Source organism: Ruditapes philippinarum, unplaced genomic scaffold (genome assembly GCF_026571515.1).
Source record: "Ruditapes philippinarum isolate M1 unplaced genomic scaffold, ASM2657151v2 ctg2501_1_1_1_1, whole genome shotgun sequence".
NCBI classification, from domain to species: domain Eukaryota; kingdom Metazoa; phylum Mollusca; class Bivalvia; order Venerida; family Veneridae; genus Ruditapes; species Ruditapes philippinarum.
In genome coordinates this window covers 763-19,005 of record NW_026866602.1, presented here as the reverse complement: position 1 = coordinate 19,005, position 18,243 = coordinate 763, and the positions used below count along the sequence as shown (strand labels likewise).

Here is an 18,243-nt window from a genome sequence, read left to right as displayed (position 1 = left end):
ATTTACACCTGGTTAAAGTGCAAGATTGTGGTTTAAACCTTTTGAAGGACTCAAACTCAGGACTTCTCAAATCCATTGGATGTTATTTTTAGAATTTTTATCCTTGTTTGCATGCCATATTGTAGAAATATCTAAATTTTTGTTACTGTACTAGATTTATTTTACCCTTTTAAATCTTATAATAAAAAAATTGTAAATTAAATTCATTGCATTATTTTAGGTCATCAGCTGCCCATATTATAGCAGAGTTCACAAAGAAGGCGTTGCTACGACAACTTCCTAGAGAGGCGGGGCCAGCTCCAAGCCCTGCTGTGATTGGTGCATACCTGTACATCTGTCGACAGTTGTATAACACATGTGAGGGGCTACTTGTTCTGTATCCATATAATCTACATACAGTGATCGCTGAGGCATGGAGAGATGTAAGCTACTTCAGTTTTCTCCAGTCTGAAGGCATAGATCCCTGACCTGTCTAATTCTAATTATCAGATGAGTGGATACAAAAAGAATTTCACAACAGCATATTTGTTAACTAAAGAGCACATATTAATGTTAAATCTATTGTTATTCAAATAAAAGGTCAGAGAAGGTATATATCAATAATAAATCACAAGTTTCTCTCAAATCCTGTTAAGTTATTTTCAGATCAATTTATCAAGTACATAATAATTTTACAATTTTTAAATTACAAATGTTGTAAAATCAATGTCAAACAGTAACTTAAATTAATAAAAGGAAAGAGTACAAACTTGACCATCCAAATCTTGAACACTTAGTACTACTTACTTCTTCTAGATTTATTGAACATAAACATTAAAACTTTTTCAAGTATACAAATGTGAGACAAAACAAGACACAGCGTTAAAGAGTAAAGGATCCCGAAAAGGAAAGACTGAATCAAAGTTTAGAGAAAAACCATATCGAGGATTGACCGCAAGACTGTTTGAAGACCTTCTTTATTTCATAACAGTTACTGCAGTTTTGCTGTCAGCCGGCTATATATCTATGCTTCAAATTTACCACATTAAAACACCAGCGTTTATATTTAAAATGTCATTGAATTGTCGATGTAGATGATAAGTTATAATATGTCAATAAAACATTTGTTACAGGCATCAAAGGAACTTGAGAATTCTCACACACCTACACCAGATGATGACAGCTCCAGTGATAATTCTAGTATAACTATCAGAGAATCTTATGATGTGTAAGTAACAGTGAGATATAATTTATATTTTTCACTGTACATAAATTTCATTCATCTATAAGCATTAACAAATCTTTTAAAAAAAAACAAAAAAAAACAAAAACAAACATGTTGGTCTGCTTTGACTACAACGCATAGTTTTTTTTTCCATTGCCTGTGAAATTGTTTTTGATATCACAGATGGTTAAAATGTCATAGTTCTCCATTTGTTTTATTGTACATGTAAGATTGTAATACACTTGTATAACTTACAGAAGAAAGGTGCTTTATAACAAGAATCTAACACTGGTTACCAGTACAGACCCAAATATCTAGCTAGAGGGTACAATGTGATTGCCAAGTTTTTGTTATAAAGTTACCTGAGAGCTAGATATTTCCACTGAAGACATGTTTTTTCTAGCAGTGGTGTAAACAGCAGAAAATCCTATCTGATATGCAATAAATTGATTTATTGATAAAGTTATTTTATAAGTTATATAAGGTATATACTGTTTTATTACAGTGTTGCATGGGAGGACACATTACGAGATAATCTGCTCAACTTTGCCAGTACTGCCAAAGGTATTCTACTGTTACAACAGACAGGTGCCCTTAATGAATGTATGTTTTACATGCATACAAGATATGAGAAGAAATTACAGGTATGTTATACAGTCTAACTACAAGTATTTGATTTTAAACCTTTAACCTGCTGAATTTCATAAATAAACTAGCCCTGCTTCCATTTTTAGAACTGTCCATTATCAGTTGACTGTTTTAAGGAAATCAAGAAGAAAATCTTAAGTTATTCAGCCAATAGTGTAGAGGTAGGTAGTCGGCCTGACTGTGTGAACTGGCCTGACTATACTGGTGGCAAAGGCTAATCAGATCCAGCAGGTTCATGATTTATTCTTTGCAAGCCAGAAATGATGATTGATATAACTTTCATAATATAACATATTCTTCAAGTATGGAGCCAATTCTGTCTGATGATTCAAACAGTCTGGTTAGACTTTAAATTAAAAGCTGCCTGATAATGATTTTAGTATTTTTGTTTTGATATTCCTGAAATTTGCAATATTTGATGGAGATGGTTTCAATGTCAAGAAGATAAAATTGTGCAGCAAACAGTGAATTTATACTGCATAGGCAACTCATTGTTGCGATCAACATTTAAAGAATGAAAGAATAAGTAAAGGCAATGTATTCCAAAGTTTTGTTACTTTGAAAAGTTTTGTATTTATAAACATTATTTATCCTGGAAGAATTTAAGACTTTGTAAAAGTTTGTCATATATAAAAGTCTGATATTCTATGGTTGGTTGTTATTCATGAAGTTCATGTATGATATCGCTATAGGTAAGTAAATGTGAGAAGTTTGGCTATGGTTACATGGTGACACAAGTGGCAACAACTGCACCAGGGATGGCAGCTCTAAAGAAAACAGGTAAATGTGAAATATTGTTGGTATAGTTAACTGGTAACCAGAACTGGATGCAAAAGAGCAGCATTCCAAGCCCATCAGATTTTAAAATGGACAGAAGCAACAGAAAATGAGGGATTCCTCTCCACAACAATTCATTGTGGTTATCATTTATGACAAGATATTTAAATTCATTCATAAAATGACATATTTATTGTCCAGATTAACTGCTGTAGACAAATTACCTTAAACCTTTTAAATGTTTCCTTTGAGCAGTGAGCTACTCACATAATTCTTATAAATGACAACACCTATATTGTATGACAAGTAATGTTTGGTCATATACATGTATATCATTTGTTAAGATGGTATGGTAATGTTCATTATAAAAAGTGTTTTTCTGTTTAGTTTTCCTGATAATATCATTTGTTAAAATTGTATGGTAATGGTTTTTGTAAAAAAAAAATTGTATATTTCTCCAGGTTATATCAAGGCATTGATAACAGAGTTGTGGTCAGTTACAGAATGTGGACCCATTGATATTACACTGTTTACACCAAAATCCTGGCCAGTTGATCCCATTGACAGAACTGTACATAAGGTATACTTACTTTACAACAACTGGTTGAGTTTACTTAGCTACTTTTACTATGATTAACAAGTTTTGATTCCTGTATAAGTACTAATAGTTTCTGTAGGACCTTTACTTTGTAGAATTCATTGAGACGGCAGATTTAAAACCCATAAATATTTTAGTCATTTTGTCTGTACATGAATATTTCTATACATCTGCACATTACAAACATTTCTACAGTTAGTTAGTTATTGCACAATACCTTGCCATAATGTGCCATTGACCTTAGTACTTCAGATTCACAAAGATGGTTTCTGTATATATGTTATCATTTATAAGTGATATGGATGAATGTAAACATTGTTCCTTATAATTAAGATTATTTGACAATCTGTGGAGGTCCCGTTGCTTTGCATTTTCAGCATGATTAATTACTCAATTAGGGATATTTTCATTATGACTCAGTATTATGATACAATTATGATATATGTATATTTTCAGCATCTAGTGAGGCTGCTCAACATATTATCAGGATTTCCAGCAGTGTATGAAGTGTTGGCCAATAAACCATTACCTTCAAAACCTTCCTATAGCTTCCGAGAAATGCCAGAATGTCTGCCAGTAAGTTGTTGTTATCCTTGATTTAAATTATATTCATTAGTGCCTTTGATCATTGAGATGTTAAGATTCATTTCCTCCAATTAATTGCTTAACCCACACAAAAGGATTATCTCTTGTTAAATTTTCTTTGCTTTTCTCTAACTTTACCATGTTCATTATTTCTTTTTTATTCAAGATTGATTTTATTTCATACATTGTTTGCATGATTCAGTTAAATATTTTTAAAGAAAACAAATTCTATGTACATGTATTTTCTTCCTCTCTTAATGATGTCAAGTAAGAACTTATTTTGCTTAATTTGAATATCATAAGTTTCATGTCTGAGACATTCTACGGTACCTGGTTTTTATTTGCAGGGATTTTTGGACAGACTTGTGATATTGAACAGCCCAGCTAAATATCATTCTCTCTTTAACATGGAACAATCTCATGTGTTTGGACTCAGGTATAATAACTTGTTATTAACATGTACATGTGTCATGGTTGATTTTATAGCGACTTAAATGTCTAATAATTTGCATGTAATGATAGATTGACATAGACTGATATTTGACATAGATTGATATTTGAAGTAGACTGATATTTGACATAGACAGATATTTGACAAATAATGGTGTTTGACATAAATTGATAATTAGTTTATACTTATAATTAACAGATTATACTGATAAATGGCATAGACTCATATTTAGCATTAGACTGTTATTACAAGTGTAAACAAAAATATAAATCTATTGACAATTCATGTTTGACATTGTGGATATATGATATCGGCATATAACTTTTAAAGAAGAAGAACATTTTATTGACTTAAACTGTACAGTTTCTTGTCATAATATATACATACATATTTTTTTCAACAAATTACTTAAAATGTTCTTATTTGAATAACTCAAACAACGAAACACTGATTCACAGACAGTGATGTTCATTTATAATGATATATTTCAGAGTATTAAGTGTGATGATTTCCTGCCTAGACAGTTTTCTGTTGTTACAGTCTCAGTACAGAATACAGGAATACCTCCTGGCTGCCCAGACTGATAATCAGATCAACAAAGATCAGTAAGATTTATATGTAATGTTTTATAGAGACTACACTTACCTTGCTACTGTGTAATTTTGTGTGTAAAAGCTTGTAAAAAATGATACATTGTCTATTATTTGAATGTATATTCTGTAAATGTGTATTGGCTGATGGCCATGTATCACAAATAAAAGTAAAATTTCAGGTATCTTATTTACATTGCCTTTTATCACTGCTCTTTTAAGAGATTTAAGAATGGAGACTCCATGGCCAAGCGGTTATAGTCGCTGACTTCAAAACCTTTTCCTGTCACCATTTTGGGTTTGAATCTTGCCAGGGTCTTTGGATTTTTCCATGTGAGGAAGCTATCCAGCTAGTATATGGAGGGTTGGTGCTTCATACAAATATGAAGGGTTTTATTGCACCTGTCTCAGAATCAAGATACAATTTTCCACCATAAGTTCCCTAACTAACTACTCAAAAAGCAATCTTTTTAAATTGAGAGATTTATATTAAATATTTCCTGCCTTATACATTTTAATTGATTTCTAGGAAAGAGATTATAGTGGACATGTTGTCGGTGGAGCGTAACAATATTTTAGTGAGGACTTACCTGATTGGTGGACCATCAGAGAGGGTGTTACCCAGCCGACATATTGATGTAAGTTTATTATTAATATGTAGAAGATTTATGTAACATGTTGTTTACTTCCTTCGATTAATTTTCATTTTCTGTATCCGATGGATATTTCTTTCTTAATTTTTGTCAAACATAAGAATTAGAACAAGTTTTTTCAGAAGCAGTTTAAATGATAACTTTATCTCATTTTCAGCCCAGTGAAATATAAGTTTTGCTTGTTAAATTTTTTTTTTGAATTCTGGAAAAATGAAATGAGCAAATGATGTGAGATTTTGAACACAAATAATTGTCTAAGACCAAAATAAATAAGTGCTCAAATCTTGAAAAAAAAATTCAGTTACATCAGGTCAAAAAATCTCAATTTCTAACATAATAGCTTAAGACCAACATCAATTAGTGCACAAATCTTGAAAAAAAAATTCAGTTACATCAGGTCAAAAAATCTCATTTTCGAACATAATAGCTTAAGACCAACATCAATTAGTGCACAAATCTTGAAAAAAAAATTCAGTTACATTAGGTCAAAAAATCTCAATTTCGAACATAATAGCTTAAGACCAACATCAATTAGTGCACAAATCTTGAAAAAAAATTCAGTTACATCAGGTCAAAAAATCTCAATTTCGAACATAATAGCTTAAGACCAACATCAATTAGTGCACAAATCTTGAAAAAAAAATTCAGTTACATCAGGTCAAAAAATCTCAATTTCGAACATAATAGCTTAAGACCAAAATAAATTAGTGCTCAAATCTTGAAAAAAAAATTCAGTTACATCAGGTCAAAAAATCTCAATTTCGAACATAATAGCTTAAGACCAACATCAATTAGTGCACAAATCTTGAAAAAAAAATTCAGTTACATCAGGTCAAAAAATCTCAATTTCGAACATAATACCTTAAGACCAACATCAATTAGTGCACAAATCTTGAAAAAAAATTCAGTTACATCAGGTCAAAAAATCTCAATTTCGAACATAATAGCTTAAGATCAACATCAATTAGTGCACAAATCTTGAAAAAAAATTCAGTTACACCATGTCAAAAACCGTCAGTGGTGTCCTTATTATTTCAATGTTATAATTTCAGGATAATGGGACCCCGTACCCTCACCCTATGTTCTCATCTTACCCTATACCCAGAGAGTACAGCCCAAATATTGGAGGACGTTCTGCTCTAAAACAAGGTAAATTATCATACTTGCTGAAGAAAGTAATATAATTAAGGTGTTCCATCCATTAATGAAAAGAATGCATGAATAAAATTGCACTTTTCATAATTATTTATACATTTTTCTCCCTAGTGCTTTGATTATTGTGATTCAAAGAATAATTTCAGTAGTATTTTAATTGAAATACATGTATAATCATTAGTTAAAAGGGGGAAATAGTTTATTTGAATATTTTAATGCAGAGAACATACTTATTTTATTCGGTAATAAGGGCAAATTGTCTAAATCTGAAGGCAGATAACATGGATATAATTAAGGGATTGTGGAAATGCCTCATTAAGGTAAATAATAGAAGATACAATTTAGAAATATACACACAAATTCCCTGAATAGAAAGGCCTTAAATATTGTTAAGAGATTGGTGGCAAATTGTCTAAACATAAAAGCAAATGATATATTGATATTATTTAAAAAGAGAGGCTAATTGCCTAAATCTTGTAAGGCCAAATTGCCTAAATGAAAATCAGATAAATTATTGATATTATTGAAAGACAGGGGCATTTTGCCTAAACCTACACATGATAACAATTTATACTATTCACAAATGGATGCAATTTGGCCAGATGCAAACAACCCATTGATGTATGGAATACCTTAAATTATATCAAACGTATGGTGATATATTTTATGTGGTTATGGACATTACAGGCCTTTTTGTATCATTTTTGGACTACCGTTTACACTTGTAAAATTGGAAAAATATTTGTTTATAAGAAATTTCAGAATTTTGCAAGCAACATTCAAATTAAAATAATAAAGGGGTTTTTATGTTGTATTTTTAAGCAATTTTTTTGTGTGCAGAAAATGCTTAAACACTTACAGATCTACTGTCTGTAGAAGGAGAAAAGGCAAAAAAGTAGGAGTAATTGGGAATTGTAACTCTACGAATGGGAAAAGCCAAAAATGTACCATTTTACCGTATCTGTACATGGAAAAAGGCCTGTAATGTACAGTTAATGGCTGGCAAATTATGTGATAATATTTGTATTTAACTGGTTGTGGGCATGTTAATATATATTAAAACACATGCTTATTTGGTTATGGACAATTAAAGTTAACACATTGGTTTATATGTGGGTTAACACATATGTGTAATGATTTATGTTGTTTTGTGATAATTATTGTACATGTGTATGTTTATACAAATTTCACTGCAGAATAAATATGCTAAAATTGTAATACTTGCCAACTAGTCTTTAGTGAACAGCAAGAAAAATGATTGTTTAATCAAAGGGAGTTTAAACTTAAACAATTACATGAATAATTCAATTAGAAATATACTCAAAATTCTGTTTTATTTGTCATTAAATTGTTTTTGTCACTATCTGTATATGGGGAGGTTATATTGTCGCCGTGGGTTTGATCCCCAGGAGATGCTTTGGTAGTTTAGCGCGGAGGAAGGTAGTCTAGTACTGGTGTAACTCTCCAGGAACAATGGTTAGGAAACTACCCGCCTATATGACCGAAATACTGTTGGGAAAAGGCGTAAAATGGAACAAACAAACATAGTGCAATAACTGGTTAACTCTTATTAAATTTAGAAGGACTAAATCTGTAACTGCACAAAGGTGACAATATGAAGTAATGAAATATAACTGACATAAATAATCATGGAATAACATATGTTAAAAGCTACAAAATATCATTATAATGATTTTGAAAGTCATATACGACATTTGGAATACTAAAATGTGACAAAGGAAGTAATGAATGATGGCATTTGATTTGAAGTTAATTTATTTGATATGACTTTTAAAATAACAAAATAAATATAACTTAATAAGTGATGGAATATAACAGAAGGAGTAATCTAAATGGCATACTAAATTTGAAGTAATCAGGAAAGAGGAGTATTTAGATATGGTACCTGGAATAATGTTATATAATCATGTAATAATAATTTAGTACTGTATTATGAAAAGAGAAGTAATAATTATGACATTTAGATAAATGAAATATGACAATGGGTGTTATGAGGTATTACATTTATAAATACATTATGGAGTAGTAACACTTGAAGGATATGAAATATGAAAAAGTTGGTAGAAAATATGACATTTTAAGTTGTAGATGATAATCTATGGTGTTGAAATTGGTTTATTCTTTCATTGGGAGTTTTTGTTTTGTAAAATAAATCAGCAATGCTAAAACAAATAATGCTTATTGAAACAATCAAGAATTTAACTTAAACACCATTAAAATAAATGAGTGGTAAAATATATTGTTGGCTTATTGATTTGTAAATTGTATAAGAGTATGGTACAATATAAACTCATGGGTTGTAACCTTTTGTTTAATAAACTGTCTGTTTAACTATGAGTGATAAAATATATGAGTGGTAACAGGTAAAATATATGAATAGTAAAATATATGAGTAGTTACAAGTAAAATATATGAGTGGTAAAATATATGAGTGGTAAAATATATGAGTGGTTAACATGATTGACTGTATAGATATCTTCCTGTCAGGTCCTTTGCCTCAAGGTATTTTATTTTTTATACTTTTGTCCCCCTTTGATTTACCTTATCATATATATTTTTTATTATTTTTTGCTTCCTCTTTCATTTTACCAATCCTATGCATAAATTGTATATATTTTATATATTTCCTTGTTGATTGTTTGAATCTGCCTGTGTTTGATAATTATATGTCTTATTTCTCCCAAATTTTCCTCATCAAAAACTGCGGTGGCCTCTCCTTTCTCAATTTATGCATGTTTATCTGGCTGTCTACTTTATTGTAAAATATATGAGTCAATGAAAGATATCATGTATGGTAAATTTAACCAAATTGCTTTCTACAGTTCCTACAGTCATATAGCTTGGGCTTCTAACAACAAAGCTTGCTGTGTCCAACCATTGTCTGTCCGTCAATATGGGGAAATTATTATCCCCCGCCGATGGAATCGGGAGGGGGATATAGTTTTGGTGTTGTCCGTCCGTCCTTTCATCCGTACGTCCGTCCGTCCATCTGTCCGTCCGAATTTCGTTTCCGGAGTAGATCTCTGCAACTACTGGCTGGACTTCAACGCAACTTTATGGGAATCATCAATATCAAGAGGAGATGCGCATATTGTTGGCTTGTTCCGGTCCGACCCTTCAACTCAGAGTTATGGCCCTTGATTAGTTATGTAGTATGCATATAGAGTTAAAATCGTTTCCGGAGTAGTTCTCTGCAACTACTGGCTGGAATTCAATGAAACTTTATGGGAATCATCAATATCAAGAGGAGATGCGCTTATCGTCGGCTTGTTCCGGTCAGACACTTTAGTTATGTAGTATGCATATAGAGTAAAAATCGTTTCCGGAGTAGTTCTCTGCAAGTACTGGCTGGAATTCAACGAAACTTTATGGGAACCTTAAATACCAAGAGGAGATGCGCATATCGTCGGCTTGTTCCGGTCAGACACTTTAACTCAGAGTTATGGCCCTTGATTAGTTATGCATTACCCCTATAGAAAAATATTTGTTTCCTCGCTACTTCTCTGCTACTACTGGCTGGAATTCAATGAAACTTTATGGGATACTAAGAGGAGATGTGCATATAGTCACCTTGTTCCAGTCAGATACTTATAACTCAGATTTATGGCCCTTGATTAGTTATGTAGTATGCATACATCTCATTGGCATTTCCAGATTTTACTATTTAACACAAAGTTATGGCTCTGTTATTGCCCTGAATATTTATCAAGTTCAAAGAATATTACTGTTTATGCCATGATTAATATATAAATAAAGCCTTATGTCTTCAGTTGTTGTGTTAATAATAACCAGTACTCGGCGGGGGATATAAATTCAACGAATTTGCTTGTTTATACTGGCTTAGGGTGTTTATTCTGAGATGGCACAGATATCAATAGATACTGGTTAACTACTGACTGTAGTATTTAATTGAATTAATGTGACAAAATGCTGCTAAGCCGTTATATTCCCTGGACTGCCCCCCTCCCCCCACATTTTCTCCCCCATTTCCCAACCAAATTACATATACCAGTACATATGTATGTAGCAAAGAAAGACTTTTACTTGATTTTCCCAGTCTGTTAAGTACTTTTAATTCTAGGACAGTACATGTAGTGTTAAAGTTTTCAGTCAAATGAAAATCAAGACACTTGTATGTAAGTTTTGAATCTGGTAAATATTTAGTAAAATATCAGCATTAAGTTATCATAGAAGTCAAAATATTAATGATATGATAATGGCTTTAACATTTTTGCAATCTATCTTCATCCTTGTTCGTCTTTATGCAAATAATAACATCTTGTCTAATTATCTATTAACATTGCTGTTTGTTTATATGTCTTTTTTTACTGCATGTGTTTTTTTTTCTTCAAATTTGCTGTGTCATGTTGCAGGGTTTATTTACCCCACCCACCAAAATGTATCAGACAAAAAAGGTAAAAGCTTGATGTGTTATCACAGTGGTGCCACCTACATTGCATTTGATTAGGTCATGTGACTATATTTCACACATTACCTACTCATTTCTTTTGAGGCTTTGTAATTTTAAAAAGCAACTTATTAAAACAGAAATTCATTACAAAAAAAGTATTTTAAATTTACAATTATTGTTTTTTTGTAAATTGTAAAATATGGGGATTTGTGGTTTGATTGAAACTTAAATGTCCCAATAAATGCCAACATGTTGGTATCTAATTAAAATATTAAAATATTTGAAAATAGTTCAGACTGTTCAGTAAAATCATGCCATGCCTCAAAAGAGCTTTCCCAGATATTGATTTACAATAATCAAGTATTTGATTGCCAAAAAAGTTGATGCATATATCAATTTGTTAGTATTCAAAGTTTCATTATTACAGAAGTTACTACAGGGTATTCCAATGATGGACTTTGAATAGTGTGTGTTTGTGCGTATTTGAATTTATTTGTACTCGCAGCCGGTTGCCACTATGGGCGAGTCCTCCACAAGAGTACATGCATTACTCAGTTTAGATTTTTGGAGGATAGTGCAAGATACAGAAAGATGCCCCAATTTCAGAAACTTCTTCTGGTTCTTTAGCATGCCAAGTGTTTAAGAACTTGTATTCAGGACCTCAATTTAAAGTCTCATCTGAAAGACTGTTTTGTAATTTTAGTCATGTGCAGAAGTTCTTTAGCAAGCTTATATGTTTGATGGTTCTACTTGGGTGATCGATCACTCATGCTTGAAATATACTCAGGAAACCTGAGGTATCCCTCCACCAGAAAAAAATGGAAAGTTATTGTGCATAACATGTGAGTTTTATCTGCTGAAATCAAGTGATCAACTTTTGCCACCAGTATAGAGCTAAGGCCAGCCTGAATATCTGTGCAGTCTGATCTGGCTGACTAAATTCAATTTTTACCTTGATGCCCCCATAATTAGTATAAAATGAGCGGTTAAGGAAACGGAAGGTGGACAAGTCCATTAAGGAAAATTTAGCAGGTAGAGGAAATTAAACAAGGGAGGTATTATCAATTTGAACAATTAGCTTTAAAATGCCTTATGTTTATTTTACATCCATTTTGATGCCTGTTATATTTACCGGTATGAGGTTAGTGAATGTTGAAACTATGAAGGAAAATCTTCTTCATGAAGAGATTATAGTAGAGTCCCGTGAACAGGATGATGAGTTACTTTTTTTTAATAAACAGATGAAATTGAGTATTACTTGAGATGACAAATATGTTTTTTTTTGTGTTTTCCCATTTTAATCGTCACAAATACCCTGTATGGTTTGATGTGTTTTTTGGCAGCTTGTTTTTCTACATATAGCATAATAATATGATATATGATATACTTATTTATAGAGGTATGTAAGATTTGGAGTATTTGCTCATCTTAGTTGCAATGGTTTTTCATCATATACAGTACAGTTCTTGAATTGATTAATTAATTTATAAACAGATTTTTTAGCTTTATTTAAAATATTTTGCTTATGTAGCATGCAATAGATTTTTATGCTTTGCATAATTATGGACTTCAAGATACTAGCTATGTTTTTTCCCTCCATTTTTATACATATATCTGTCACTGATTGTGACTTCAATATAATTTTGCATTGAATCATGCCCTTCAATCTTAAAGGGGGTTGTTTTAAAGCCCCATTGCTGGATTTTGTCCAAAGGTCAAAGGTTAAGGTCATTGTGACAAAGGTAAGGGTCATTGTGAAACAACCATTGAAGATCAGATCAAAGTCAAAATACCAGTTTTGGGTCAGTAGGTCAAGGTCATGGTGACTTTTGATAAGAAAAATGTTTCTGTTTATTATCTGCTTTAAATGTTTATATTAAATTCAGATATATATTTATATGCATGAACATTTCAATTTTTTTCATAATTAGATAGTTATATATGAAATGAACTTTTAAACCTTGTAGGTCTTTCTTTATTTATTTGAAGTTGTGAGATCATCGTTATACTTTATCAGCGTAACCCAACCAAAATGAAATAATCAAAGTATAATGTTGTCTACAGGTATCATTGTAATTTTTTTTATTATTTGATATACGACTTATGTTACAGACAATGAGCTGACAGAGTTTCTGGAGAATAAGAAAGGAGAGAAAGGGAAGGCCTGGGTGGAGAAATGTAGAAACTTACTGTATAAGTTCTTCACTGGTAAAGGTGACCAGGTCAAGGGCAATGGTAGGTGTTCTGTCTTACATTAATTTGTTTTTCTGTCTTAATTGCATTATTTGATTACATATTAACAAGGTGATTATACCATAGCTTGATTTGCAAAACTAGATTTTGGTATTCATAATATTAACTTTTAAGGGGCATTATGGCAGAGGATATGTCATTCTAACATCTGCTGGTTATTTTGGTTTTACAGTTTGACATATTAATACTGTATTAAAATGTTTCTGTCACATGTTATGTTATTATTTATTGTTGTTATTTTATAGTTATACATAAGATATTAGAGAAGACAGTGAATGTAATGTGTAGCATAGCAGAGGAATCTGTGTTCCCACTGATGCAGTATGCAGGTATAATTATGCTTTTTTTTATAACACTCATGTTTGTAACATCGCTTTTTATTGGTTAATGAAAAAGTGCAACATCCCTCATGTCCCCTAGCACCTGCTTGAGCGGTATTCAATTGTCAACACTTAAAAGTTCTGGACTCGATGATCCCCCATGATTACTGTTTTAAGAGATAGACATGTCAACCAGTAGGCCACATGCTAGTATAATGGTGTAAACATTGAATCTTTATAAGTATAGACTTTTTTCAACATGGGACTTGCATTACAGTAGATTCATCAAGATTTCTAATAATATTTTATTGCTCTTTGAGAATACAATTTATGAAGATTATTTTATAAATGGTTGAACAACAACTTCTAGCAACATTAGCAACTGTCCTTCCCTTAAGCATCATAAGATATAGAAACAAAAACATGTTTAAACAGTATACGCATGAGCAGTAACAAGGATTAAGAATGAAAAAGAAATTGACATTAACTTTGTAGCAAAATGATTTTGAATTCTGATATTAATTTTGTTTATTTTAGGCACAGACAGTGCTCTGAAGTCAGTGACTATATCTCCACTTCAACAGTTAGGAATTAAAATGGCCATCAGGTAGGTAGAAAATTATTAATACTTGGAGTTGTATAGCCTATTGTTTTTATTTATTTCAGTAACAATTAATGTTATTTTTCTCTGCAATCATTAAAATATGTTTTCCAGTGTATTTAAATTTTAAAATTTGATACCACTTTTTTGCTATACATGAATATCAGTAGTTATAGGGTTTTCAAAATTGATATATGGTGATGAAATTATTGAATGGTGATAATTTTATAATTGAATGGTCATTATCATGGTTGACTGAAAATATATATGAGCCGCGCCATGACAAAACCAACATAATGGGTTTGCGACCAGCATGGATCCAGACCAGCCTACGCATCCTCGCAGTCTGATCAGGATCCATGCTGTTCGCTTACAAACCCTATAACAAGTAGAGAAACTGATAGTGAACAGCATGGATCCTTATCAGACTGCGCGGATGCACAGGCTGGTCTGGATCCATGCTGGTCGCAAACCCATTATGTTGGTTTTGTCATGGCGCAGCTCATACATATTTGAATGGTAATAGGTATTGTAAAATGGGGATAAATATGTTGGCAATATCATGATTGAATGATGGTAAATATGATTACATGTAACATGAAAATAATGAATTATGATGTAAAAGTTTTAAACTGGTTTTAAACATGTTTGAGTTGTGTCAAGTAGGTCATAAACATGTGTGAATGGTGATAAAACTTGTTTGTGATTATATTCTGTAATTATAGGTACGGCATACATCTGAAGGCTGTGCATACGTCGTCCGACGCTACAGACAGTCTGACGTTCCTGATACGTCAAGTACACTACTACCTACAGCAACAACAGAAAACACCAGACACTGATCTCAGTATCCTTTCTATATCATACCACTCTTAAAGTCATGTTAACTATACAGTCAACATAGCCTCCGTGGTCGAGGGGTTAGACTTGATGACTTCTAATCCAGTTACCTCTCTGGTGTGGGTTCGATCCCCAGGAGATGCTTTGGTAGTTTAGCACGGAGGAAAGTAGTCTAGTACTGGTGCAACTCTCCAGGAACGGTGGTTAGGAAACTACCCGCCTATATGACTGAAATACTGTTGGGAAAAGGCGTAAAATGAAACAAACAAATAAAACTATACAGTCAAACAGTATGATGAAAGAAAGAATAACATTTTTTGGAAATTGGTTGTAAATCACATAACCATGGAAGCTCCCACCCAGTTTTGCATTTATGAAGTGCCGAGGAACATTTTTTTTGCATAAAAAATCTCCTTTTTTTGTTCTTTCCTAAGCTTACATATGTCTTCTTCAAATTTATCCATTTCAATATAAATAAGCATTAACTTGGTGCTAGCATTTAAACTTATATGAACCTGTATCAAAATTTATGCTCTGTTTTTCTTTTTGTGTCTATGTAATCATATATAAATTGAAATGACTGGTTCTGTTACATGTATTATTTACCTTGACTGTGTCTCAGATTCTTTAAAGACTGGTTACCCTGGTTTTGACTGGTTTGCTGCTACTGTATTTCTTATATTTAATGGGAACCACGAGAAAGCCTGGGATTTCCTGCAGCAATTTTCTACACTTGGAGCTTCAGGCTACCTTTGGATTCCAAGACTTCATGCTTCAGTGAGTAATATAGTTACTATAGCAACAGTGATTTCATTAATTTGGATACAGGCTTTCCTTCAGTTTAGAAATGATTCTTAAACTTTCTGCAACATTGTCTGAAATTTAAACAGAAGTAACAGTCTTTTAGGAATACAGTTACTACATCTTTACAAGGTAGTGGCCTTAAATATTATTTGCTGAAATATTATCAATAGAAAATCTTAACTGAATCATTCGGAAAAAAAGGTGATAAATGGCTATGAATAGCTTGCTGTTTTGGTGTTGAAGATGATGTCACAATATATAAGTTAAAGATCAATTCAGAGGTTTCCTAGTGAAATCCTGGCTGAGTCTGGCGGATTGTTTGTGTGACTTTCCTATGTATAATTTCCCACTCATGACTTTTTGTCATATTTATCAGTTTCATGATAACTTTGTAACTACGTACATGACTAGCTCAATGTGTTAGTTCACACATTATGTATATCTTATAATTACAGGTTCACCTACCAGCCGCCCTCAGTTCTAGTGGTATTCATCCTCTATTCTCCAGCACAGGACACAATATTGAGTTTATCCTACAAATAGAACTACCCCTAGTCTCATCGGCCTTCAAAATGTCTGGCTTTACTCCTGCACAGGTAAGTTGATGTCATGTATAAATTTGTATAATCTACTCTTTTGTGTAAAATAAGTAATAGAAGAGAAATTTAGGCTCATTGTGTAGGAAGCTATAAACTTATTGAAACACTCTCGAATCTATTCCTGGAACCAACAAATGTCTTGCTATTTCAGCTATTCAATTTATTAGTTTATACAAATGTATTTTAGGTCCATTGTGAAGGAAGCTATTAACTTATTGAAACACTCTTGAATCTGTTCCTGGAACCAACCAATACTAAGCAACGAGTATAAAGTTCCTTGTTGTTATTTTCAGATATCTCAGCACTGGTTAACACAGTGTTTCTGGAACTACCTGGACTGGCCGGACATCTGTCATTATATTATAGTATGTATGATATTTGGTGTGGACTATCAGGTGTACCTGTGTGTAGCTATACTGAAACATTTACAACGGGAAATAATGTCACACATGCAGTCACATGACCTCATCATGTTCCTCAAGGTACATGTAATTGCAAATTATGTCTTTTTACATATTTCATAAATGATGCAGTTAGCATGTGTTACCATGGCAGATACATTTGAGTTTTTACTTAGAACCAAGATCAAAACTTGTCAAGATTATATTTTGTTTGTTAATAAACTTCAGATAATTCTTTAGACATAATTGATGAGTGAAACAAATCTCTGCGTTAAAATATGATTACCCAGGTATCTATGCTTAGTATTTTAAGATTTTTGAAAGTCCTAATGATATTAAAGGTTTTCCAAAATTATACAAAGTTCTATTTACACAATGATGACCTATATAATATGGAAAATAGCCAGCAGGTGGTTGGAAGGTCTGTGGTTCTGTTGAGGCCTCCTTCTTGCCTCAAGTAATGCATACTAGAATAACATGTGTCTTCCTCCAGCTGTAAAGCTGGAATGTCACCTTTTGACACTTTATATAGAAATACATATATTAGTCCTTGACAATAGCTTGATTAGAGTGGTTTATAGATAATATCTAAATATAGAGTTTAGATACATTTATTGTAATATCTGTTGTATTATTTGTATAGGAGGAGCCAGTTCATCACTTCAAAGTGTCACAGAATCTCAAGTACATGATGGATCTAGAGAAAAAATACAGGAAAATGGTGTTACCTGACATGTTGAATATCACCAGACCATGATGCATATCATGTCACAAGACATTTATATTTAAATAACTGAAATGTTGAATATCACCAGGCAATGATGCATATCACCATACATTTATAATATTTAGGTAAATGATGTGTTGAATAACATACCTTGACACGTTGAGTATCATCAGACATTTCACATGTTAAAATCACCAGACAATGTCACCAGATAGTTATATGCTATAGAATATCAGAATGTCACCAGACATTTACCAACTAAATTTGAATTACACCAGACCATGACATGTTAAATGTCACCAGTCCTTAGTGGGATATTGAATATCACCAGACATATTTAACCAATTAATTGATATTTTGAATATCACCAAACTTTTAATCAGATGCCTGATATTAGATATTTAACATAGATGATAAAGAAAAGTGGATATATATTTTTCCAAATTGGATTTTGTTGTAGTGAACTAAAGTATGTAGTGATGTCTTGTTTAAATTAGGTGACAGACTTGCTAAAATTAGGTGATAATGTTTTATTTAATACCAGCAGTATTTCTGGTACATGTATGTGGATAAGTTCTGCAGAATTGGAAGATATATAGATTTAA

General features: G+C 32.1%; 1 protein-coding gene across 5 annotated transcripts in view; it reads left to right on the top strand.

The window, feature by feature from the left end:
* Positions 1-17,737, top strand: part of LOC132733021 (protein broad-minded-like) — a 37,576-nt gene extending 19,839 nt beyond the window's left edge. For 3 of the 5 annotated variants that reach the window (XM_060719589.1, XM_060719587.1, XM_060719586.1), the window contains 19 exons: positions 221-422; positions 1,113-1,207; positions 1,710-1,848; positions 2,545-2,632; positions 3,091-3,209; positions 3,684-3,803; positions 4,160-4,248; positions 4,755-4,868; positions 5,383-5,491; positions 6,559-6,655; positions 11,056-11,097; positions 13,206-13,328; positions 13,592-13,675; positions 14,204-14,273; positions 14,993-15,114; positions 15,730-15,884; positions 16,367-16,507; positions 16,804-16,992; positions 17,555-17,737. In XM_060719589.1, coding sequence (XP_060575572.1) covers positions 221-422; positions 1,113-1,207; positions 1,710-1,848; positions 2,545-2,632; positions 3,091-3,209; positions 3,684-3,803; positions 4,160-4,248; positions 4,755-4,868; positions 5,383-5,491; positions 6,559-6,655; positions 11,056-11,097; positions 13,206-13,328; positions 13,592-13,675; positions 14,204-14,273; positions 14,993-15,114; positions 15,730-15,884; positions 16,367-16,507; positions 16,804-16,992; positions 17,555-17,668 — 2,212 coding nt within the window. In that variant the 3' untranslated portion in view covers positions 17,669-17,737. Of the gene's footprint in view, positions 1-220; positions 423-1,112; positions 1,208-1,709; positions 1,849-2,544; positions 2,633-3,090; positions 3,210-3,683; positions 3,804-4,159; positions 4,249-4,754; positions 4,869-5,382; positions 5,492-6,558; positions 6,656-9,169; positions 9,185-11,055; positions 11,098-13,205; positions 13,329-13,591; positions 13,676-14,203; positions 14,274-14,992; positions 15,115-15,729; positions 15,885-16,366; positions 16,508-16,803; positions 16,993-17,554 lie in introns of all 5 variants that reach the window. The other 2 variants (XM_060719588.1, XM_060719590.1) reach the window with 2 other exon arrangements.
* The last annotated feature ends 506 nt before the right edge of the window (positions 17,738-18,243 follow it).